The following is a 25,974-nucleotide window of genomic DNA, read 5'->3' on the forward strand; positions in this document are numbered from 1 at the left end:
CCTACTCACACCCATAGAAAGCAGAACGACTTATATTTTGAAACACTTTGACTTCGAAAAGATCCTTGAAGCTGACTTCGAATGACCTGATCTCCCCAAACAGTAATCAGTGATAACGTTTCATCATGATTCTACATTGCATAATGTGCTGTTGTGTTAAATCGTTTTTTGGGTTTTTTTTACGGAGTTAAATTACAGGTAAGCTATTATTTTGTTTTTTTCTAACCGTAATTTGCAACTGACACTGGCTTTCGTAGAGATTGTTGCTAAGACCCGGGATTCCATGATTAGTGACGTATTTTATGCTCTGCATAGTGAAATGGTCCTTTCTCTCACCCTACGGCTGTACAACCGAGTTGGAGCGGAACTCAAAACAAAGACACAGGCACAGAGGGTTACAAACTAGGGTTCTTTTGCTCTTAACTCTTCACAGAACAAGGAAGAAAAAAAAAAGTTCACTCTCTCAACTGGGAGCGCCAGAGGCGCAACCAACCAGCAAAAGAGAAAAAAAAAATGTATACTTCCCAGTTCAATCAAATGTTTATCAGGACAGGGAATCTTCTCTGTTCCAATTTCCAAACCATACTTTACTCAATGTCCAATCTCCTCTGTATTCGTCCTTTCCTCTTTGTTGGAGCTCTGAAAAAAAACAACCTTCTTTTCTCTCTGGTAATCTTCACTCTACTGCTGGCTGCCCCTCTTCTCATGCTCCCCCGCCCTCTTTTTTTAATAATTTTTTATTAATTTAGTCGTTGCCAATTAGTTTTTTTTTATTATTTTCTCCCCAATTTGAAATGCCCAATTATTTTTTAGGCTCAGCTCACCGCTACCACCCCTGCGCTGACACGGGGGGGGGGCGAAGATGAACACACGCTGTCCTCCGCAACGTGTGCCGTCAGCCGCCTGCTTCTTTACACTCTGCGAACTCACCGTGCAGCCGCCTCAGAGCTACAGCGTCGGAGGACAACGCAGCTCTGGGCAGCTTACAGGCAGACCCGGCCAGACTAAAGGGGTCGCTGCTGTGCGGTGAGCCGAGGACACCCTGGCCGACCTAGCCCGCCCACCGTCCCTCCCCCTCCCCCTCCCCCTCCCCCTCCCCCTCGGGCGACGCTCGGCCAATTGAGCGCCGCCCCCTGGGAGCTCCCGTCCACGGTCGGCTGTGGAATAGCCTGGACTCAAACCGACGACATCCAGGCTATAGAGCACATCTTGCACTCTAGCGAGTGCTTTTACTGGATGCGCCACTCGGGAGCCCCCCTCCCCCCCTGCCCTCTTTTATCCAGTTCCTTAATCCAGCCCAGGTGCTGCAGTTAGTACAACTACCCCAATGCAATTACCTTAAACACTAGCAGGTGTTTCATTAACTTAGTACAGAGCTGCAGGATTTGTTAGACCGCATTTTAGTCCACTTGATGCGGACTAAAGTCACTGGTACGCTGCAATCAATTCATAGTTTCCAATACGTAAAGCCATATTCCCACAGAAAATGCAGGATCAGTGCCTGCACTGATGCTGTATTTTGTTTTTTTAAATTCACCATTTACACACAACGACATTGCCAGTTCAGTGTCGGTAATTCGGTGGCTTACCCCCATTTACACAGAACTCGCATTAACATAATTTGCTAGTGTTCAGTACCGTGATCAAAACAATGATGAAAAGATTGGAAGACATACAGATAGAATTTAGCCATCACTTGCTTTTTATTACGCAGATCACCGCGTGTCATTAACTTTTCTACTATTGTGGAGTACACATTAGCATCTTGCACAGTTCCATCAAGTTGTGCATTTATCATCTTTTGATAACCAGCACGCATTTTAAATGTTTGTAGTCAAATCTCCTGCACAATCGTCTGATTCAGTGCTCCTTGTGATGCACTGAAGATTACATTATTACTTCTATTACAACTACAATACTATCTTAAGAAGGATAACACTTTTTTTGTAAAAATGCTGACGACGACAGCTGACAGCACAAGTGCATCCTACGATTGTGGCCATAAACACGGGTTTAAAGCTGTTTTGTACATCGGTCACAGAGACCCGGGGATTGGAGTGAATGACTGCCCTTGCATTTAAGATTTAATATATATTACAAAACCATAAATAAGTGCTACACATTTATATAAAATTAATAAATAAGTAAATAAATAAATAAAAACACTGGTAGGTAATGTTACTCACAACTTACAATACCAGGACCGCTGTTTTTTATTTATTTTATTTTTTTTAGCTAATATTCAGAATGTAGTGTAAAATTCAATTGTTCAAAACTGTCGGCTGATTTAATTGTACTGATACAGTTCTTAAATTGGGACAAATACAAATACTTCATAATTCATAATTTTATTGGATGCAGAGCTCCAGAAAAAAAGACATGAGGAGGACGTGATATACTTTACAGGGAATCGTGGTAATTGAAGTTCTGCACAGGTGATGACATAATAGAAAAAAAACAAAAAAAAAAAACAAACACGCATGATAAAAATGGCCAAAAAAATAACCAAACCACCAAAGACAACATTGTCCCACTAGATCAAGGGTGGGCAATTCTGATCCCTCCTGGCTTTTGTTCCAACTTTTCCCTAAATTACTTAATTGGACGAATTATTACCAAGTATTGGTCTAATTAAGTCATTTAGAGCACAGTTGGAACAAAAGCCAGGAGGGACAAAATGTCCCACCCCTGCGCCAGATGCTTTCAAAACATGCCAAATTTGGCTGGAAAAACGGCAATCTCAGCACTGGGGCAGTAGCCTAAACGTCACATGCGAGACGCATGCATTACCTATTAAAATGAATGTACCCTCAAGTTCAATGTACAAATAAAACGTGAGTTCCTATAATTTGTTTTAGAAAAATATATATTTTAATTGGCGTCCTGGTAATTTAAGATTTAGGACTACACCACTGAAAGCTCCCTTACTTCTTTTGCCTGGATCACTTGCCATTTTGTTGGATTTTACACAAAATGGTTTGAAGTGTGCGCAATGTGAAGAAGTTCACCATCAGGTAGATCTGTCAACTCCTCAACATCTTCTGTAAAAAAAATTTTTTAAAAAGTTATTTCATTCGGGTCGGTAAGCATTCTTGGCTATGTAAAGAAATTTAGTATGCTGTCCGGTAATGCTGAATTTGACCGGCGTATTAAAAACAACATAAATATTATAATGAAAGGACAAACAATTGAATATAAGTCGTAGTTTTATTCAGGAACGTCATATAAAGCTTCTACACAACCGAAACATTGTAAATAAACACATTTGAACAGAAATGTGTTTATATACAGACATATTACATAACACACCTCAAAAAACAGTAACAAATGAAATAAACAAATATTTGAAAATACGTTTGTGTATAAAGAGATAGATCATGTACATACAAAACTATACAACTGAAACGATTTAAAGTAAACTGAAGCTATGCGTTTATACACAGACATACTATAATCGAAATGACATGAATAAATAAACATTTGAACAGAATGGGGCTTCATTTACAATCGTTTACAAAGTCTAGGTTGTTGAAGCCTTTGGGGATGTCACTCATTTTGGTAAGCAACCACTGTTGACTTACAATTGGCGTCTAACATCGCCATTACATCATTACATCATTGTTCATTTATGAACAATTTCTAGCGGTGCCGTAACGAAAGGGTTAACGGTGCAATTGATGGACATTCTAGATACATAATTTGGTTAGAAGCATAGACAACAGTGATCCGGCAGAAGTAGCAGTTATTTTATGGAGGCTGTGAAATCAAGAATGTGGTGTACCAAGCGAGTACATGGAGATTTGGGACTAACAAAATACTGGCACTGGTTTTGTTTCCGTTTTCACAAGCTAATTATTACGTTATAATGTAATAATTGTTTAGTGAAAACGGAAATAATGACTATCTAACGAAATAATTATCTTGTGAAAATGAAAATATTATAATGTTGTAACGTGATAATAATTTAGTGAAAATGGAAATAATTAATACGTTTTAACATTGTATGTGCTGATTTTTGTTTTTTGTTTTTTTTTGCTCTACATGGCAGCTATATGCTTCCGTATGATTTTTCTTGTGTTAAAGCAGAGTTAATAGGCCTCTGTACTGTTTGTTGCTATGTCTAATATGCAGAGGAATGTAGTGTTAAGAACCTTTACCAGGGTCGTTAAAACAGTGTGCATTATCCATAGGAGCGGGTTGTGTAATACAACAAACATTACAGGAACATTGTCTGAAATGTATGGAAACTTCACTGCAGCAAACAAAGTTAATCAATAGCAATAATTATTCATTAAATGGATCACTGAGCACCACCCCCTGCAACTATTTAGGGCATACATACAGGCACCATAAGAGGAGGAAGAGGAATATGAATTATGAAGGAGTTTGTCAAAGCATATATCCTATGTTTTACCTGTTTTAAAATGATGAGTGAATTACATTCAACATAATCCGCTCACCATGAGGAGAAATCAGTCCTAATTATATAAATAAAAATACAGACCTCAATCTGTACTGCTTGTGTACGGAATGGATTGTCAACATAAGGTGAGAGGGTTCTAAAGGATTAGCCATACTGGTTACTAAAAAATACTGGTTGTTAAAAAAAAATATTACATCTCTAACTGGAACATACATGAAGAATTAAAGAGGTTGGTCTTTTTCAAAAGCAAAGTCAGTTGTTTCAAGTGTCATGTGTTTTTCATTAGCTGTATCATTTTTTTCCACCCTATTGTCATTAATACCACTGTTTGCTCCTGTTTGGAGAATATAAAAGGAGGGCATTATTCCTTATTATTGGATATCTGCCTGATACTTAATTTGTGAACGTGGTCAGGTGTTTACAATGTGTTACTCATCACAAAAAATTGAAGTACAAATTCTAGAATATTTTATGAACCTGAGAATTGTTTGTTTTGTTTATTTTGATATAAAACTCTTAGTGATTTGAAGAGGTGTGTATCAAGCCCGCTCAAAAGGTATGCCAAGTCTGTATATCACATATACCGTACAATAACATTTGCTATTATTTTCTTGTTGGACTCAGACTTATGACTGTTATTTATGCTATATAATAATAGAAATCCATGATAATGGTTGATACAAAACCTACAGGCAATGCTGTGGGTTAAAGCTTTGTCAGAGAATAGTGTGAGATGAAAATGCATCAGGATTTAGATCATGCTGACACAAGGTGCATCTTCTACAATGGCAAGGAATTGTATCTTTGTTTAGTGTGGGGAATGCAAGCCATTTCAATGATGCACTCTGCTGAATGTGTGCATTGACAGGCAGCCCACTAAATGAGAACTATCCCAGCTGCTTAGTACCATGTCTCATGATGAGTCCATAGTAAGGATGCACCAAGAAATGATTGTATATACATTCTAAATACAGTATTGGCCTGCTTTTTAGAGGCAAAGGCAAAGCACATTTTCTGAGTAATACAACATTTTTAATGGTATAAAATAAGCAAGGAACAAAATGGTTGCAGGAAAGACTTATCAGCTTTATACTGTTGGAATCATTACATTTGCGTTTTGACTTGGTCGTGCTTAAAAATAGTTGCTTTTTATGTGTATTGCATTGCTTTTCCCCTTCCTATTTAGGTGATAAACCAGGCCAGTGGGAGTGCGTCCCACCACACCATCCATACCCAGCCAGTTGGCAAGCAGTTTGACAAGGTGGATGATTTTTTTATTCCAGCCACAACCCTCATCATTAATCACATCAGGTAAGTGTGAGTGGTAGAGGGCACTACAGTATATACCTTCAATTCCCAGCCCTGCTAATGTTTACTGAAAAACTGTGATAAAGAGGAAGTTAGCCTCCAATGTTTTAGTTATAATATATATTGTATGTTTCCCTAAAGCCAGTTGTCAAGCATTTTGATGAATTAACTGAACAACATGTATAAAAATAATTATGTTTATATTTAGTTCACATGTTAATAACATGTTTGAAAGTTGATATGATGCATCTATTGAGTATGCTTGTTACTTGAGCCTCCCCCCCAAACAACAATGTTGATTATTATCATTTCTTTAGCCTTAGGCAATAACATGTGTTTCCAAGCAATGCAATCATACTAAAACTAGATTTATTTTTGTTGGATAATTTGGGTGTTTTTTTACCACCAAATGCCCATCAATTATGTATGAATACAGTGCAACAGCAAGCGATATAACAGTGAATTTACCTGTTGTTTTTGTATTGATATTTTATTTATCTTTTTGTGTTTAGGTTGTTTGTCCAAACAAATTAGGATTATAGGTTTTCTTTAAAAAAAATATCATATATAATGTATGGGAATCATGGGAAGCTTTGTGATTTCTCAATAGTAATCCTGACAGACAGAAATTGACAAAGCAATTTATATTATTATTATTTATTTCTTAGCAGACGCCCTTATCCAGGGCGACTTACAATTGTTACAAGATATCACATTATTTTTACATACAATTACATTATTTTTTTACACATTATTTTTTACATACAATTACCCATTTATACAGTTGAGTTTTTAACTGGAGCAATCTAGGTAAAGTACCTTGCTCAAGGGAAAACTGATTTAACCAATCACCAAAGAGATATTTGTAGCATCTTAAGACAGCAAGCTTATTAATAAAGGTGTCATTCACGTGTATTTGAGATATTCTGGCTGGTCATCGAAGGTGAGCATTTTGCTGAATAATGGAAGCCATCATTTTATGATTTAATGGGGTCCTGAGTGGCTCACCTAGTACATGCCCAGCCACTGAAGTGTCAAATTATGGTTCCATTCTTGGCAGAGAAAACCAGATGGGATTAGTTTGCCTCTGTCCTCTGTGGTTTGGTAGCTTCATGGTGAATTCAATAATTACTGCACCACCCTCTGCTGCATTGGCTTCACAAGCAGTAGGTCATGTGGCAGTGGAAAGTAAGTCAGTAAAGAAAGTCTGTGACTGTGCCTCAATATAGGTTGAACAATTTTGCTATTCCCGTAATGTGTGTGTGTGTGTTATTATCCATTAAGTGAAAAAAACAAGTGATATCTGAAACAAAAACACATTGGAAATGTGAAAAAAACTTTAGTTTATTATCATAACCCTGGCTCCTGAAATATAACCATTACTTCATGGGTATTAATCCTTTGATACTGTCTAACCTGAATAAATATTCCAAATCTGCACGAAGTGCCAGTGAGACAGTCGCGCCCCGACCCCAATGGCATAAAAGAGACTGTTGACACTCAAAATGTCATCATTCCCCCTTTGCGCAGCCATGGGTTGGTTGTGAAACCCCCCTCTGGCTTTAGCAGGCGCCGACTGTGCCGTTCCTTGAGGCTGCTGGAACCTAGGTTTCCAGTTTTGTGCCTGTCTACGTACTGGAGGCGGCCTCTTTGGCATCAGACGCACCAGTTCCTTAGTAGACTCACGCGCCCGATGAGAGCGCTGCAGCATTACAAAAGTGTGTCCTGGAGTAATGGAATCATCCAGCTTCCTACTTGGGATATGCTTTTGGTGATTTTTTATTATCGTTTAAACTCTTTGTAATGTCAGCGTTTAAACCATATCTACATACACACACACTTTATGTTACATTCTGATACTGACAGTCTTGGGTAGTATTTTCTAAGCAAATAACCCCTAAATAAGCAAATAACATTTTAACATTGCAAAGACTTAACTACAAAGTAAAATAAATAAATAAATAAAAAAAAAACACCTACACATCAAAGTATATATTGAAATGTTTATATTTATGGTTGTAATTAAAGTTGTTAGTGAAGATATAACTTTATACTATATACATATTGAACACATTCAGATAGTATAATGTTTTTAGAATAGTGTGTTTCTTAAAGGTTCATTTAACAACAACAAAACAGGAACCTCTTACGTTTTTTTTTGTAGTTTTTATTTATTTATTTTTTTTGTTATAAGTAACTTTGCCCCAAATTATATGGTTTAAAAAATAAAAAATAAAAAAAAATTAACAGAGACAAACATCACCCACTGTACAGCGCAAAAGTGACGGCAAGTTTTCAATTGAAAAAAAGTTGAAATACTTTCACTTCTGGAAAAGGTAATTACCAGGGATAGAATAGCACAATATTTTGGAATTTTAAAGAGCACTGTGACGTTTGCCCCAGAGATTTCAAAAGTTTGCCCCCGAGATTTAAAAGTTTACCGTCTTTGATAGCAGCGGTGGGGTTTTTGAGATCTATTGTTGCTCGAGACGAGTACTTGAGCATTACAATTTCCGAGTACTCGAATCAAACGCCACTCTCCTCTACATACTGTCTGTACTAGTGTACATAAACCTCCCAAACATTGCCACAAGTCATATTTTAAATTAACACACAATCAAGTAATATATTAAGTAATTAATATAATGTTTGTCTTGTGCAGTTCATTGTATATGGTCAAGTATTACTAAATAACATAAAGTATTCAAATTCACGTATCCACACAAGTTTACATTAAATTGTAAAAAGAGATGCCTGGCCTACCTGTTTGAACTGTGTCTCAGTGGTCCTTTACTTTAGTGCAGTAGTTCAACATACAAATAAAAACTGTACTAAACAAACGGCCGTTCAGTCCAAAAGCTTACAGAACAATTTCAAGTGAAAAAAGCCACCTATGGGAAGATTGGGGAATGGGGTCCACGAGTCTGTGGTAATTGCAACTTTTTCTCCCTTTGAAAGTTTTGTATGAACAACTGCAGCACGATTTTCTTTAAGTTTTTCCAGCCTCGCTGTTATTGTTTTATGGTTTTTTGCTTACGATTGTAATAAGAAATAAATAATAATAATAATAATATGGGTCGGCACAGTATTGGGATAATCTTACATTGATTTCAAAACTGCTGCATTCACGATTCACACGCACTGTTCTCAGGGGATAATGTGATCATGTCCAATGTTCGGCCAAATCTATAGCAAACTCCATCCACAATAATTGTGAATGTTTTCATTTCAAACTGTGAAGCACTGAACTTGTTTTTTTGTGATACGGCAATTTTGTTTGGCATAATTATTTAGATACCACGGTTTTCTCATCCGTTCCTCAAAATACTTCCAAACGTGGCTTCTTTTGTTCAGAGATGCCATTTTAAATATAGAACCAACTCAGAAAGAAACGCTGGTCACTCACGTTATTTAACCCCGCTGTGGAATTGATACCATACCACGCCTACTACAGGCATAAACAATACGGTGCACCAATGAAGCGCCAGATTGACCGAGAATAAAATCCGCCCCAGTGTCAATCTTTCTGTTGCACCAATTAGAAAAGCTACTTGGAGGCAATTGCCAACCCCCTTCCATTTTATAATATCCGCCCTTACTGTGGCACTAGAGCAGTCTGATACGTGACGAACTACTGATGATAAATTACTAAAATTAATGCTTAACAAAATATGCATTTGGTGACATTTGTCATGTGACCGGTTATGTGTAGCATATTATTAAACGTTTGACCTCTTCTTTAGAGTTTAAACGTTTAAAATTCCCATCCCTAGTTCCTACCCACTGCCTGCCCGTTGAATTTAAATATACAGAGCAGGTTTTTATTCACCAGCTGCAGTTCTTCAAGTCTGTGACTCTGTGAAAGACTTTAATAAACAGTTCTGGTAAGCCACCAAGATGCTGTTATAATTTCCCAGCCGCGCAGCAAAGGCACCAGCTGGTGCGTGGTGAGCCGAGGACACCCTGGCCGACCTAGCCCTCCTTCCCCCCGGGCGGCGCTCGGCCAATTGAGCGCCGCCCCCTGGAAGCTCCCGTCCTTGGTTGGCAAAGGAATAGCCTGGACTCAAACTCGCGACGTCCAGACTATAGAGTGCATCCTGCACTCCACATGGAGTGCCTTTACTGGATGCGCCACTTGAGAACCCCCTTGAATAAGCCTTTTTAAGCATGATCTCAGAAACCTGGCACTGTATATTTGGGCAGGTAACTTGAGACCTTCTGCGCCCCCTGTCAGTTTACCAGCATATGACAGTGAGCGTCTTTCCACTTATTCAATTTAGAGCAGTGCATTCTTCACAGCCCTGACCATCCGTTGAGTGAGTTGATAGACAGAGGGTGCAGCACATTAGACAGTAGAGAAAGAACACCAGAACAAGGGTGACAAGGGACCCCAAGGAGGCAACTCAACCTTTGCCCCTGGTCCAAAACCCCATCCTGAGGAAGAGGCACGTGATCTGATAATCTTGGCGCCATATCAGCGTGTACCTCAGCCATCATTGCTTCGTGTTGAGCCTTGTCCAGAGCAGTTTTCATCTTCTGTATCGTCTAGAGGAGGGCTGAGTGATCAAGAGTCAGTCCACATATAAGGTGTTAGAACCTATGCAATATGAGATATTGGTGGAATATTGCCTATGTTGTATGGAAAGGTGAGTGTGATCAGAAGTAATACACCAGTGAGTACGGTTCTGCTGCACAACCTGCTTAAAGCCTTTAAGAGGCCGAACAATAGCAAGCAATTGCAAATTAGTATAGTGTTAAGTTTCCCATCACAAGTACATACAATAATATCATTAATTATTACCCACCCAACATACAGTGGCTAGCATATATACATGATTACCTTGTTGCATTGCTAAATGTTGGACAGCTATCATTGCCCTCGGTTGTAAGTTTGTGGTGTCATAAGGGCCCCGGAATGGACGGGTGAGTACAGCGTCCCATACTTCAGCAGCCCATTCTATCCCTAAGCCACCTTCAGTGTTTGCCCGTAATTGAGCTCTATGATTCACTGGTAGTCGTCCGGAGAGTAAATCAGTAATATACCTTTCAAATTGGTTTACATTGCTGAGTAACATTATCATTCTTAAACACAATTAATAACACTTAGATCCTAACGTTATATTTATAGCTTCAGCATTGCTGTGTATAGCCATAGCAGCTTCTGCTAACCCTTTAGCTGCATACATATGTGCGCTGTCATCATATTGATGTTGAAACTCATTATTCAATGTATTTGTAGCAGAATTAGCCGCTCCAAACCATCCAGCAACTTTAGATAAGATTTCACACCGTTGTCTACCTCCGGTTTTTCCGTCCGGGGTGACCTTACTTTGTAGGACATATCGTTTAATGGCGTCATTAACCTGACCCATAAACAGTTGACACAGAGTAAAAAAGGTAGACTAAATAAATTGACATAAACCTGAACCCGATATCAGATAACGTTTTCTAATAAACCCAGAGGTTCCCCAATTTCAATCAGACCGTGTGATGGATAAGCATGTATACGTGAACACAGAGGACATTTGTTTTCCCTGTGAAAAAGTTGCCCTCACTAGACCCCACCCTTGGGTCCCTCACTATCCTCAGGACAAATCATGATTCACTCTGCACTTCTTAGTCCGATTAAGCTGCCACATGCCTAGGTGCCACACCCCATACGGATCCTCCAGACCATATGTCTGTGGGAACCACCGTATGATCGTATCATTTCAGTCCCGCAGGACATTCCCTCCCTGGCACTGAAGGTATTTTAGTCTCATAAAGTGTAACATATGATTAACAGCATACACAGAGTCAGCTTCTACTTGTGAGGTGAGAGGGACATGTGTGCAGTTTGCTTCCCGAGGATATTGCCTAGTCATACCTATCCATTGTGGGATGGGTTCCACCTCTGGGTCGGCCTGGCAGTTGTTGGAGCTCACTCTGGTGGAGAAAAATGATTAGTTAAGTATACCTCTGTCCCTCGCTGCTTCTCCTGTAATGAGACAACACATATTACATTATTGTTTATACAGTTTAGTCTGGGTCTTGTGAACCGATTGTCCTCGGTCTCCCTTTTATATACAAACACTGGTAGGGGAGTGTCACAAAGACGGCCAGAGTGGGTGGCGTCAGACCAGACAGGAATTCAAACAAAGAGACGGTGGTTGTGATGAGCTGAGTGCAATGGCTGCACTCAGCGTTTAATAACAAAATAAAAGGTTTAAACAACGGAATACAAAACAGGACACGGCACTTGACGCCAAAATAAACACACAGACAAAACGACTGACACTTAACAAACGGTGCACGGAGACAAACAAACACGGTGAGAACAAACACTTATATTTACGATCTTTCGCTTTTAATTACTCCTCTCTCTCTCTCACCCGTTCTCCTCTTCCGAACACCCAACCCCTAGTGCAAGAAACGTGCATCTATATATACTGTTGTGCTGGGATTCAATTACTAATTAATTACTCACTTGAATCCCAGCACGTGAATTCATTACGTGAAACCCCGTGTTCACATATTATATTTTAAATGCACGTGCGTGATGTGCAATCCCGTGCCTAAATACAAATATACACTATTTAAATACACGTGAAACACAGACCCGTTTATATCCCGTGTACCAATGACTATACACCAACATTTACACACGCAACATACACACAACACACAAATGCACACAGGGGCGGGGCACTTTGCCACATATACCCCCCCTTGTGCGCAGCACACATGGCCTCAACGGCCACCTCCCCCCTTAAAAACCCAGCAGTCCAGGACAAAGTCTCGGGCTGGGAAGGGAGGCTTCAGTGGGCCCATGGCTGGCCATGCTGTCAGCACCCCTGCCGGTAGTGGCACGGCTGACAGCCTGTTGGTCCCGTCCTGCAGCGAAAAAGCTGCGGGGGCAGGTGGTCCCCCGACCTCCCCCTTCTTCGTAGCCGGCAGCTCCCTCCTGTGGGGCTCCGGCCACAAGAACTCCTGCAGCGAAAAAGCTGCAATGGGAGCAGGTCTCCGGACCTCCCCCACGATCTCCGGCAGCGAAACTGCTGCTGGGGTTGGTGGTCTCCAGACCTCCTCCCCCTTCGTGGCCGGCAGCTCCCCTTTCTGGGGCTCCGGCCACCGTACTCCCTGCGGAGGTACGGGCAGCAGAGGCAGCTCCTGCTCCTCTGCTCCGGGCGGTGGTGGAGGCAGAGGCAGCTCCTGCTCCTCTGCTCCTTGCGGTGGTGGTGGCGGAGGCAGAGGCAGCTCCTGCTCCTCTGCTCCTGGAGGTGGTGGAGGCAGAGGCAGCTCCAGCTCCTCTGCTCCTGGCGGTGGTGGTGGCGGAGGCAGAGGCAGCTCCTGCTCCTCTGCTCCTGGAGGTGGTGGAGGCAGAGGCAGCTCCAGCTCCTCTGCTCCTGGCGGTGCTGGCTCCCTCTGCTGTGGCGGCTGGGCATGTGCACGCCGTGCTGCCTTCAGCAGCATAGCGAGAGGCTGCTGGGGGACACCAGCATCCTGCCCTTCTCCCCCCCAAAAATTTTCAGGGGGTTGAGCCTGTAACCCCTCCCCTTCCGGCTCTTGGGGCTGAACCAGCAGGCATTTCCCCTCTGCTGGTGGCTTGGGTCCCAGAGCTGTGGAAGCCCCGACTTGCCTCCCTTTGGGCTGTGGACGCACCGACTCCTCCCTTTTGGGCTGTGGACGCACCGACTCCTCCCTTTTGGGCTGTGGACGCACCGACTCCTCCCTTTTGGGCTGTGGACGCACCGACTCCTCCCTTTTGGGCTGTGGACGCACCGACTCCCCCCTCTTGGGCTGTGGACGTTCGGGCTCCCCCCACTCAGGCGTAGGACGTTCGGGCTCCTCCCACTCAGGCGTAGGACGTTCGGGCTCCTCCCACTCAGGCGTAGGACGTTCGGGCTCCTCCCACTCAGGCGTAGGACGTTCGGGCTCCTCCCACTCAGGCGTAGGACGTTCGGGCTCCTCCCACTCAGGCGTAGGACGTTCGGGCTCCTTCCGCTTGGGCTGTGGACGCTCAGGCTCCTCCCGTTTGGGCTGTGGACGCTCAGGCTCCTCCCGTTTGGGCTGTGGACGCTCAGGCTCCTCCCATTTGGGCTGTGGACGCTCAGGCTCCTCCCGCTCGGGCTGTGGACGCTCAGGCTCCTCCCGCTCGGGCTGTGGAGGCAAAACCAGCAGGCATTCACCCTCTGCTGGTGGAGATGGGGACAGCAGGTACTCACCCTCTGCTGGTGGAGATGGGGACAGCAGGTACTCCTCTGCTGGTGGTCCTGCTACCTGGGCTGCTGTTCCATTTATGGTTGCCTCCAGGTAGCTGAGGACAAACTCCACACCTTCCTCCAAGGTGTTTGGGGTGTGTTCCTCCTGATATGCCTCCCATCTCTCACAGTCCATCATCCACAGAGCCCGGACGACCATGGGCAGAGACTGGGCCTCCAGCCCAGCATTCTCCAGGAACCAGCCCCGCAGTTTGATGGCGTCTTCTGCCATTGACTCTCTTTTTTTCTTTTTTTTTTCCCCCAAAAACAATATTTGTAATCCTTTTTTTTTTTTTTTTTTTTTTTTTTTTTTAAAACAAAACCCCTCCTGGTCTGACGCTTGGAGGCGCGGCTATCCCACGATGACACCACGTGTCACAAAGACGGCCAGAGTGGGTGGCGTCAGACCAGACAGGAATTCAAACAAAGAGACGGTGGTTGTGATGAGCTGAGTGCAATGGCTGCACTCAGCGTTTAATAACAAAATAAAAGGTTTAAACAACGGAATACAAAACAGGACACGGCACTTGACGCCAAAATAAACACACAGACAAAACGACTGACACTTAACAAACGGTGCACGGAGACAAACAAACACGGTGAGAACAAACACTTATATTTACGATCTTTCGCTTTTAATTACTCCTCTCTCTCTCTCACCCGTTCTCCTCTTCCGAACACCCAACCCCTAGTGCAAGAAACGTGCATCTATATATACTGTTGTGCTGGGATTCAATTACTAATTAATTACTCACTTGAATCCCAGCACGTGAATTCATTACGTGAAACCCCGTGTTCACATATTATATTTTAAATGCACGTGCGTGATGTGCAATCCCGTGCCTAAATACAAATATACACTATTTAAATACACGTGAAACACAGACCCGTTTATATCCCGTGTACCAATGACTATACACCAACATTTACACACGCAACATACACACAACACACAAATGCACACAGGGGCGGGGCACTTTGCCACAGGGAGTTACACTCTCTCACTTCAACTGCTTCAGCTTTGACGGGATAATGACGTTGGGGGGTGTGGTTCTCCTTCTACTGTGATTTCCATACTGCTAGCCTTCCCACAGTCTTTCCTGTGGCACGCCCATACATGCGGATACTTTTCAGCTACCCATTGTACTTCCGGACTCAACTCACTTACATGAACAACTTTAGAGGCGCTAGTCGCCTGCGCCTTCCACAATTTTCATCTGACCTACCAAAACCACACTATGTGCTCCTTTTTCAATGATCAATCCTAATTTAGACATGATATCCAATCCTTAAATACTTTGTTCATGCATTTTAATTCTACTGAATTACATAGTTCTCCAATTTTCAGCTGCACCGGTTTTGTTTTATATGCAACTTGCGTTCCTCCTACAACGGCTTCAATAATCACAGTCAGTAGTAAGAGGAACTTATGCATCAGTTATAGACACACTGGCCCCAGTATCCACTAGCATTTCACACTGTTGCTGGGGTCCTTTTCCTTCAGCATCACCTCCCTCAGCCCAGCAAGTTCCTTTTGCATGTCCTCTACAATTACAGCAATGCTTGGCCCGCTTTGGCCACCCTTTGGCTTACCGCCCTGGTATTGCCATTAAGTCAGCATCTGTTCTGTACTGCCCTGTCAATCCCTCGCACCAACACTCCTATTTCATTTCCAATCTTATTTATGGTTTAATCATCACATTAATCTAGTTATCATCACCTGTCCTGTGTATGCCGATACTGAAAAAGCAAACTCACAAGAAGCTCCAAAAAAATGTATTGTGATAAACATAAAACATATTGTATCCTAATGTACCAAGGGATCTGACACCAACGCGTATATTCTAAACCACATCATAGTAGCTCTGATGCTGCTTCTGTCTTTCAGCTGATGCACCCGACTCACTCTGTTGCTGCAGAGTTTAAATCTTTGAAGCTCATTCTAGCTCTGAGATCGATTATGTAACCTCTTGTTCCTATTACATCCATGCCTGAAATGCTACCTTCGTCATTTTTAATTTTTCAATCCGCGGTTCATATTGTAACAGATGCTAATTTGTAATTTAAAACTTACTATCCTAATTTATGCAACAACATCAGAATAAAACCATGTCTGACTTCACTCATAATCATTACAATATTACCAGTATACGTCGATAAAACATTTTTCCTTAATTGTTTTAAACAGAATTACCTTTACGCATAATTACTTTTCATAGTGTTTCAGATGTACAGATCTCCAAAAACATTTTTTTTCTTTCTAAAAGTTTATTCCAACACATTCTGTGTAACAGCAACCTTCACATTCTCTCTCTCTCTCTCTCTCGCTCGCTCGCTCTCTCTCGCTCGCTCTCTCTCGCTCGCTCTCTCTGTCTTTGCTGATCTCACCCCCCTTTCTCCTAGTTCAGCTAAGCACTCTTAACAGAAAACAGCTATTTTCCCCTTATCTTGCCATTGCTTCTAACATAATTTAAACATTATTCAAATTCCCTTGGTTTTACACTTAAAATATCCTAAGAAGTAATTTTATTAATTGGCAGTTGTAACTAGCTAGATTCCTTTCTAAGGAACAAAGCATTCTTATGCCCAAATAAGGTCATGCTCTTTTTCTTTGAATCTGCAAGGCAGCGAGGCACAGACCCTGCACAGCCTGACACTCCATAGCTCCTTAATAGGCTATCTGTACATTTTTCAAACTTGATTCCGAATGAATTATCTTTTTCTTTGTCTTTGTGTTGCGTTTTCCTTACGTATTTCCAATTGCTGTGTGGCAGACAATTGCCTTTCAACCAAAGTAGTACTTGTAATTGTTTCTAACTGCTTGACTTGCCCTCTCAAACTTTTATTCCCAAAAGACAATTGCTTACAATTTTCCTTTGTAAAATCATATCTCGTTTGTAACTCCTCCACAGTCTGTAACATGGCTCTCACACAATTAGCTTGTTTAACTTTTTTTTTTTCTTTCTCGTTTCTGTCTATGCATTGCTGTCCTATTGTGATAACAGGTTCACTGCTATTCTGCACATAGACTCCCTTTTTACCATGTTTTGCCACATAATCTATGCTCCATGTTCTCGTTATTCTCATTTTTGTCTTTTGACATCCTGGAGTTGATCAGACTCCCTTTTCCCCCCAGACAACATGCCCAACACCATACAAAACAAAACTACACTTAGACACACACACGCAAAACTCTTGAGTAAGCCTTACGCAATACTCTACCTCTACACACCATCATTACACATGCCTGTTCCAACTGGGCTTTCTTTTATTTCACAAACCATTCTCTCTGCTCTTCATGACTCGGATTACTTCACTAACCGTCTTTCTCCATCTTTCCCTTTAATTTTTCTCTATCATGTACTCATTCAACCATTTTGCTACTCTGTTGTCTCTACTTATTTTTTTTTACCAATATATTGCTCCAATATTATTCTAAGAAAGCAAAAAGCACTCCTTCTCTGGACATGCACTTTAATGACTGGTTTTGTTTCTTTAGATAATAAATTTACACTTTTGTATGTGCACTTATTAGCTTTAACTGGAGTTTATGGTTCAGTTACTCCTTATCAGTTCCACCTGGTGTGGATAGTTACACTATCGGCTTACCCTATGTCATCCTACTTAGTTTCGCAATATAAGTATTCCAGCTACTTCATATCCTTACAACACATACGTATTTAGTTCAGCGCTCAATGGGGAGACCTCTCTACCCCACCATGATCTCCGTACCCTGTACTGACGAACCACAGTACCCCGTACTCATGATCCTCACTATGATCTCTGTAACCCGTACTGATGAACGTCAGTACCCCATACTTATGATCCTCACTATGATCCCCGTATCCTCAGTGTTCAATGGCAGTGTTTACATCTGATAATGAAAAATAAATAAATAAATATCAAGATAGATAAAGAAAGAAATGTCTATGTATTTATTTATGTATTAATGTATTTCAATATTTATTAATGTATTTATTTATTTGTGTTTTACTTTTACCAAATATATGGCTATCCTTCAGCATATAGCTAATTCTCAGAAATTAACATTCCTTTTTGTCCAGTGGGGACCACAAATTATTCTCATCAACCAGTATCTCGAGAGGAACCGTACTTCCTTGCGCCAGTAGGGACCACAATGAGCGTTACAGTGACAGGAAAACCAACATTTTTCAGAGATCAAGATCAAAATCTCAGAGTGATGATGATGATGATGATGATGATGATGATGATGATGATGATGATGATGATGATGATGATGATGATCTCAAAAAATCTACCGAGAATTCTCAGCTGGCTGACTTCGTCTTTCAAAATAGTGCTTGTTTTCTCAACTAATCGTGTAGCACTGATGACAGTATAACACAACATGCTTGCAAACTGAAGGTCATAGCTTCAAATCCCACGCATGCCAGACCATTTTTATATTTATTTATATTATGTAAAAACAAAAACAAAATGTTTGCAGGCAAATGTTCAATTTTAAAACAGAAATAAATAATTTAATATAAATGATATAGATGTCACAATAAGTACGTTCCCTAGTATATTTCCATATTGACAAAACAAGTTAATTGTCATTAAAGTCGGATGTCTTGTAATATACATATGCATGGATAGTCGCCCTGGGTAAGGGCGTCTGCTAAGAAATAAATAATAATAATAATAATAATAATAATAATAATAATAATAATAATAATATTAATAATAATAGATAAAATTGTCTGGTGTCTGCAAAAATCTGCAAAAAAGGAGGTCATTTTTACCTTACTTTGGCGACTTATTTCTCTTACTGTATGACGGGTTGTCACACGGCTGGTGGTGCCGTCAGATCCAGGAAATGAATAACACAGGACAGAACAGATGAGGTGAAATGATGAAGACGCTTGCTTGCGCCGGTTTATTGCAAATAAAAAGGTTTTAACAAAACACAAGACACGGCACTTGAGGCCAAAATAAAGAGACAAACAAAACGGACTAACATTAACAAACGGTGGACTAAGACAAACAAACACGGTGAGTTTAAACAACTATACTTTACTTTACTTCTCTCCACACCCGTTCTCCACTCACCGAACACACAACCCCGAGTGAGTGAAACGTGCATCTATATATTCTGTTGTGCTGGGATTCAATTACTAATTAATTATTCACTTGAATCCCAGCACGTGAATTAATTCTGTGCAACCTTATTTCCCCAGGGTTGAATGAATTTGTGTCCCCTGTATGAGCATCACTAAATATTATTATTATTATTATTATTATTATTATTATTATTATTATTATTTATTTCTTAGCAGACGCCCTTATCCAGGGCGACTTACCATTGTTACAAGATATCACATTCTTTTTACATACAATTACCCATTTTTTTTACAGTTGGGTTTTTACTGGAGCAATCTAGGTAAAAGTACCTTGCTCAAGGGTACAGCAGCAGTGTCCCCCACCTGGGATTGAACCCACGACCCTCCGGTCAAGAGTCCAGAGCCCTAACCACTACTCCACACTGCTGCCCCCAAATAATAATGATAGTCTCAAACCAAAGCTCCAAGTCATTCAAAACATTTGCCTAATTGTATAATTAAGTTGTTTTAGTATGACTAGTTTATCTTATGACTGACTGCTGGTTTCACAGACCCTGATTAGCACTAATCATGGACTACCTAATTTTACCTTAGTTAAGGTAGTCCAAGAGTTGAAACATGTGAATGATCCACATCCAACTTCCCTGAAGAAATTAGAGGCATTTTACATCAAATCCTATTGGAGATGGGCAAAATAGTCAAGGAAACTAATTAAATAGAACATAGAAAATAGTGGTCCACAGATCTATTTAAAATATACATAGCAAATAGGTTGCTAGTAATGTATTTAAAACATAAAAACTATTTTGCAAAAATACAAAATGTTTGCATGATATACAGATGGACAGATGTCCACAGGGATTTCATAACCTAAGTACAGCAGAACACAATAGGGATCATTTCTGCACTCTGGTTAGCTGAGAGGGTATACATAATGGTGAACTAATGTACAGCTGTATATAAATGTCTGTGTCATCCCACAATCCCTCTTGTCATCCTATAATTTGTGATACTGTAATATTTATTGCTTAACCCTTTCAAACCTGCATATTTCCATTATGATTTACACACTGTTTAATATGTTTAACCCTTTTCCAAATAATTTGCAGAAAAACAAGAGAATTATTTTGTCAGAAATGATTTATTCATTTAGTCATCTTATGCTATTTACAGTATCCTACACTTGCTATCTACATCCATATTCAAATAATTATTGCAACTGCACTACTTGACCCATCAAAGTAGGACGTTATTAACCAGTTATTTATCTTGGATTGGTTCACCCTGAAGGCACCTGTTTCCTTTTCCAAGGACCCCAACAAAAGTAAACATAAATGTTATATTTGTATTCAGAGGTAAAAGTCAAATTTGTTTTTAAAAAAATATTTTCTATTTTTAAAAAAATATTTACAAAATAGAAGTAGAAATGGTCTCTGAAAATTCTACTTAAAATAAAAAGAGAAAATACTATAATAGGTATTTTGTAAATAGTAAAATATTTTCATGCTCATCCCTGGTATTAATTTTATTTCATGTGAATCATTTCAAGACCTTAATGTGACTTGACAAATTAACGATTGTGCTTGCCAGTCAGAAGTCTTCAAAACGCAAAAGTACATGGCAAGAGACATACCCGTATTCTCTAAAAAGTGTAGTCGAAGTAGTGTAATTTTGCTAATGAGAATTTAATTGTTACAAAACATATATGCTAACAGGATTAAGCTGGAATAAGCTTTTCATCCTGCCCTGCATTTTGTGTGTGTGTGTGTTATCTGTTTAGAAAGCCTTTTTCACCTGAGTGGTCTCTGTAGGAAAATCGATGGGAGTGTATCTCTCTAACCCAAGGGAACTTTGCAAGGTTAAAGACTTACTTTTGCCTCGTTTGAACAGGAAAATAAATTCTGTTGAAAGCTTACCTAATCAATTTATTGTTAGAAATCCACCTTCATTTCATATTGCCTTGAGTTGCAGAGTTATTTTGCGTTGTTGTTGAAACATAGTGCCTATAACATCTATTTGGGCAAAAACGTGAATTACTATCACCAAAAGTGTATTGGATTCCTGTTGTGCATGAAAAGGAAAGATTACGTTTAATAAAAGCCATGCTGCAGGGTAGTGTTTGTTTTCTGTATCCAGTTTCCAATATATTTTGTATTGATTTATTTCTGGAGGGAAACATATCAAGAAAAAAAAACGCGCTAAGGAATAAAACAAAAAATCAACATTTGTAGAATAGAGTGGAAAGGTAAAGATAGAGATGTTTTTTCTTTTTTTATCTGACTAGATAATGTATTATATGTGTGCAATATTATTGTTCTTTGTCTGTATGAATTTCTGAATCATAATGTACACTGTATATTTTTTAATATATATATATGTGTGTGTGTGTATTTGTTTGTTTATTTAGCAGATTACAGAGGCAAATTACAGAGACAAGGGTGTGTGAACTATGCATCAGCTGCAGAGTCACTTACAACAACATCTCACCCGAAAGACGAAGCACAAGTGACTTGCTCGAGGTCACAATGAGTCAGCGAGTGAGCTGGGATTTGAACCCGGGACCTCCTGGTTACAAGCCCTTTTCTTTAACCACAGGACCACAGAGCCTCCTCTGTGTGAGGGAGCCTGTCGAACGTTCTGAAGATTAGTTTAGGAGACAGTGTGATGATGTAATCACGTTCAATATTGCCCGATACAAGCAATATAGACCGCTTTTTCAGTCAATATTGATTTTTATAGAGGGCCATGTGACCACCTTTTGACCAATGAAACATTTGGATACAAATCCAAGGTTTCATAAATAAAGCATTTCCAGCCCCTTTAGTTTAGCATTTCCCAAAACTTTGTAGGGAATGCTCCTTTTACAATATTGCTTTCTGTTCCTGATGGCATGGATAGTAACATAGATGAAATGTAACACCTCAGAATCATTAAGGATACAACCCAATGTTAGTGATGAGGGATAACAGAGTTTGGGAGCCTCAGTTGTACTGTACATGTAGGTTCAGCGCATGTCCCTAATGCATGAACCCCAGATGTACATGGAATAAAAAAAACTAAATATATGAAAACCTGAAACTCCCATTAATTCCATGTAAACCATCAATAGGAAAATCGAGAGAACTGTTTTCTTTATGTATTAATGAAAATATGGAATGAATTGATATTGAGAAGCCAAAATGCATTGCTTTACAGTAACATGTGTAGTGAATTTGATATACAATTTATTTAAATATAAATTAGTCTAGTCGGCCTGTTTAAGAACGTCAAAATGTAAGAAATGAGACATACCATATTTAACTTCTGGACCATATAGAACTTGGATTCCCTTAGACAATAACTGACATTCACACAACGTGTCAGAAATATAAAACAATAGTTTATTTAAGAATAAACAGGGGTGCACAACTAATCTAATATTACAGAAAGGAAAGGCTATTGGTTAGATATATGCATGAATAGTATACAGTTCATTGATTGCATAGTCAAACGATTACAACAACCATGACATCATTAGCATACATGGTTAATATACTAATATTAAATATAGCTTATCACACAAAGTGTCTACTTTGCATTGGTATTTTCAATACCCTTTTCACGTTGTAATCGATCATGTCAATGTGCACGAGAATTAATTCAACTTCCCATTCAGAATGGAATCCAACATTCCAGTACCTAATTTAGGAAATTAGTTTTACCGTGTTAATTTAGTTTAGATTAGTACCAAACTAATAAAGTGTTATCAACCGCAGTTGATTATATATTCAAATTAACTCAGAAATGGGGCAATGATCAAATTCTCTGCATTTACGAGGCAACACCTTTGAGTTGCACATTTCAACAAACAAAATACATTTCTTACACACTCTAAAACAGGAAGTTATATTCTTTTCCTAGAACAGTTTATCCACTAACGTGATAGCATTTACTACAGTTACATTCTCAAGTAAAGTATTTAATATTAGATATGATGAATACTTATTGTTTTCCATATAAAGAAGTCATCTTTGTAGATGAATACTGCAGCTCTATGGATCTGAAAAGTGATATAGTTTATAGAAGTGTTCTTGTTGCAATTCTCTCTGGATCTTCCAAAAGCATAACTGATAGCTTTGCTTCAGTTCGTTTCATGCAGCTACGTGGAAACAAAGACCCGCTTTCCAATTAATGCAGTATCCCATTTACTGATTCAGTCTCTTGTAGGACAGATGGCAGGGCCCTTCCTCAGAAGATGATTTTAGCCATTATTCAGAACATTCGTTCTTCCTTGCCTTCCATGAATTTGAGCAATTATGCTCCCATGACTTCAGTAACTTTCTTCAGAACAGTTCAGCTTCCATTTCTCCCTCAGCACTCCTTCTGATTGTCAAAGTTCAAAGACTTGTTTCTTGTGTGGAGAGCGCTCTGTCTTGCCTGGAGCGCTGTTCCTTCGGTGGGGCACAATTCTAGTGTGGGGAGCTCTCAGTGTGGGGAGCTCATGGGCAGCATGTGTGGGAAGCTCTCAGTGTGGGGAGCTCTCAGTGTGGGGAGCTCATGGGCAGCACGTATGGGAAGCTCTCAGTGTGGGGAGCTCTCAGTGTGGGGGGCTCATGAGCTGCATGTATGGGAAGCTCTCAGTGTGGGGAGGTCATGGACAGCACATATTGGAAGCTCTCAGTGTGGGGAGGTCATGGACAGCACGTGTGGGAAGCTCTCAGTGTGGGGAGGTCATGGACAGCACATATTGGAAGCTCTCAGTGTGGGGAGCTCTCAGTGTGGGGAGCTCATGGGCAGCACGTATGGGAAGCTCTCAGTGTGGGGAGGTCATGGACAGCACATATTGGAAGCTCTCAGTGTGGGGAGCTCTCAGTGTGGGGAGCTCATGGGCAGCACGTATGGGAAGCTCTCAGTGTGGGGAGGTCATGGACAGCACGTGTGGGAAGCTCTCAGTGTGGGGAGGTCATGGACAGCACGTATTGGAAGCTCTCAGTGTGGGGAGCTCATGGGCAGCACGTATGGGAAGCTCTCAGTGTGGGGAGCTCATGGGCAGCACGTAGAAGCTCTCAGTGTGGGGAGCTCATGGGCAGCACATATGGGAAGCTGTCAGTGTGGGGAGCTCTCAGTTTGGGGAGGTCATGGACAGCACGTGTGGGAAGCTCTCAGTGTGGGGAGCTCATGGGCAGCACGTATGGGAAGCTCTCTCTATCTTGCCTGGAGCGCTGTTCCTTCTGCGGGGAACTTGCTTAGTGTGGAAAAACTCTTAGTTTGTGGAGAGCGCACATGGGCAGCACATCCTTTGAAAGTCTCGTGGCTGCTTTTGTGATTCTCACTTCCACCCTGTGATTGGTCAGTTTGTTTATTTTGGGCTGTGCCTGAGTCCACGTGGGGTGTTTCTTATTGGTTGTTCTCATTCAGAAATAGCCCATTGTTCTCAATTGGTTTGTGGTTTCGACCCCTGTCGGCTGTATTTATGAGGGGTATTGTTCTCTGTCCGAGGTGTCAAAGCACCCAAAACTGTCTGGCTTGCCTTCTGCAAGATACTGTCATCGCCTAAATGATTCATTCAATGATAGGGAAAGATAAAATACTTGTCCAGCAGTTAGTTTACGACTCTTTTTAAAAGCATTCTTTGTCAGTGGGGGAGTTTGTGACCAGAAACCAAGTAGATACAGAGAATGGCTTAGGACCCCCCTCTATATATTTCAATTCTGTTAATTTCATACACAGAATGATATTATGACCCACTCTGACGCTACACGTGGAAGTTGTCAGTGCTTAATCACAGGATTTAAGGCCCCAAAACACCAAACAGAAGAAAGTACACCTATACATGGTGGCAGTGAATGCTTTAGGGAGATGGTGTACAAAACTTTTTTTTTTTTTTAATGTTAATTCTGAAGTTGTAATTTAAGGTTTAGTTGTCTGTCAGAGTAAATGCCAAGGATTATAAAGCATATACATTTGTTTCCCACAGTGAAAAGACTCCACACGTGCTTGGCTCTTTTATAATCGGATAGAATATTAAGGATATTTTCATTTGGTTTTATTCCAGAATAAAATTTTATGTAATGCTCAAACAAACCCTATGACTCGAGGGGCAAGCAAACAAAATGAACACAAGGTTGACGACTCTTTCATACGCATGTATTTAGAACATGCAAATTATTTTAATCCCCCTAGTACCTTACATTTAATAAAACATTCCTTTTAAAATGTATTGTGATGATATGTGGCATATTGTTAATGTGTCTGTGCAATAACTAGGTATTTGTCAAAATGGAAGAATTTGAAAACTATAATATTAGTTGGGTCATGTCAACAAGTAAATTACATTCCTTGACCCTAGGATTAAAATCTTGCATATTTTTGGATGTACAGCACTAAAAGTTTTTATGGGATTTAGGTTATGGAAATAGCTATATACAGTAGCAAGCTATACATTCCTGGCATTTATGACATTTCCCATAGCACCACAATTCAAAAATCTAAATGTACACAAATTCCAATGTGCCATTCCAAATTGAAATCTACCAAAAATGTAGATGCTGTATAAAAAGTATGGGGTGTATTTTGTTTGAATCACAATCTCCTAAAAGGACCTAGGGGGCTCACATTTAAAAGCAAATCAGTAAGACTTCAGTGACTGCACAGCAGGTTTTTCTGATTCAATAGTCTGAGTCTGGTAGAATTTAATGCAGTTGATCTGAAATAAACAATATATTTAACGTTACCACATTATCACAGAGGCTGCGAAATTAACTTGATCATTCAATGAACAACACAATTTGAACAACACGTATTCCTTTGAATTTAAGACGCCCTCGAATTAAGACACAGCCCAGATGTCCCACCCTCAATCTGAGTAAAAAATAAAACATCAAATAAATATGCATTTACAAAGATACAACCTCAATTATGCATATGGAGGCAGTCTGCG

At 40.3% G+C, this 25,974-nt stretch overlaps 1 protein-coding gene across 2 annotated transcripts in view; it reads left to right on the forward strand.

Annotated features, from left to right (window-relative positions):
• LOC117421526 (follistatin-related protein 5-like) overlaps window positions 1–25,974 on the forward strand; it is a 239,073-nt gene that overhangs the window by 206,772 nt on the left and 6,327 nt on the right. For both annotated transcript variants that reach the window (XM_034036037.3, XM_059031278.1), the window contains one exon: window positions 5,610–5,734. In XM_034036037.3, the coding sequence (XP_033891928.3) occupies window positions 5,610–5,734 (125 nt within the window). The remainder of the gene's footprint in view (window positions 1–5,609; window positions 5,735–25,974) is intronic.

This window comes from Acipenser ruthenus, chromosome 1, assembly GCF_902713425.1.
Source record: "Acipenser ruthenus chromosome 1, fAciRut3.2 maternal haplotype, whole genome shotgun sequence".
Taxonomy (NCBI): Eukaryota; Metazoa; Chordata; class Actinopteri; order Acipenseriformes; family Acipenseridae; genus Acipenser; species Acipenser ruthenus.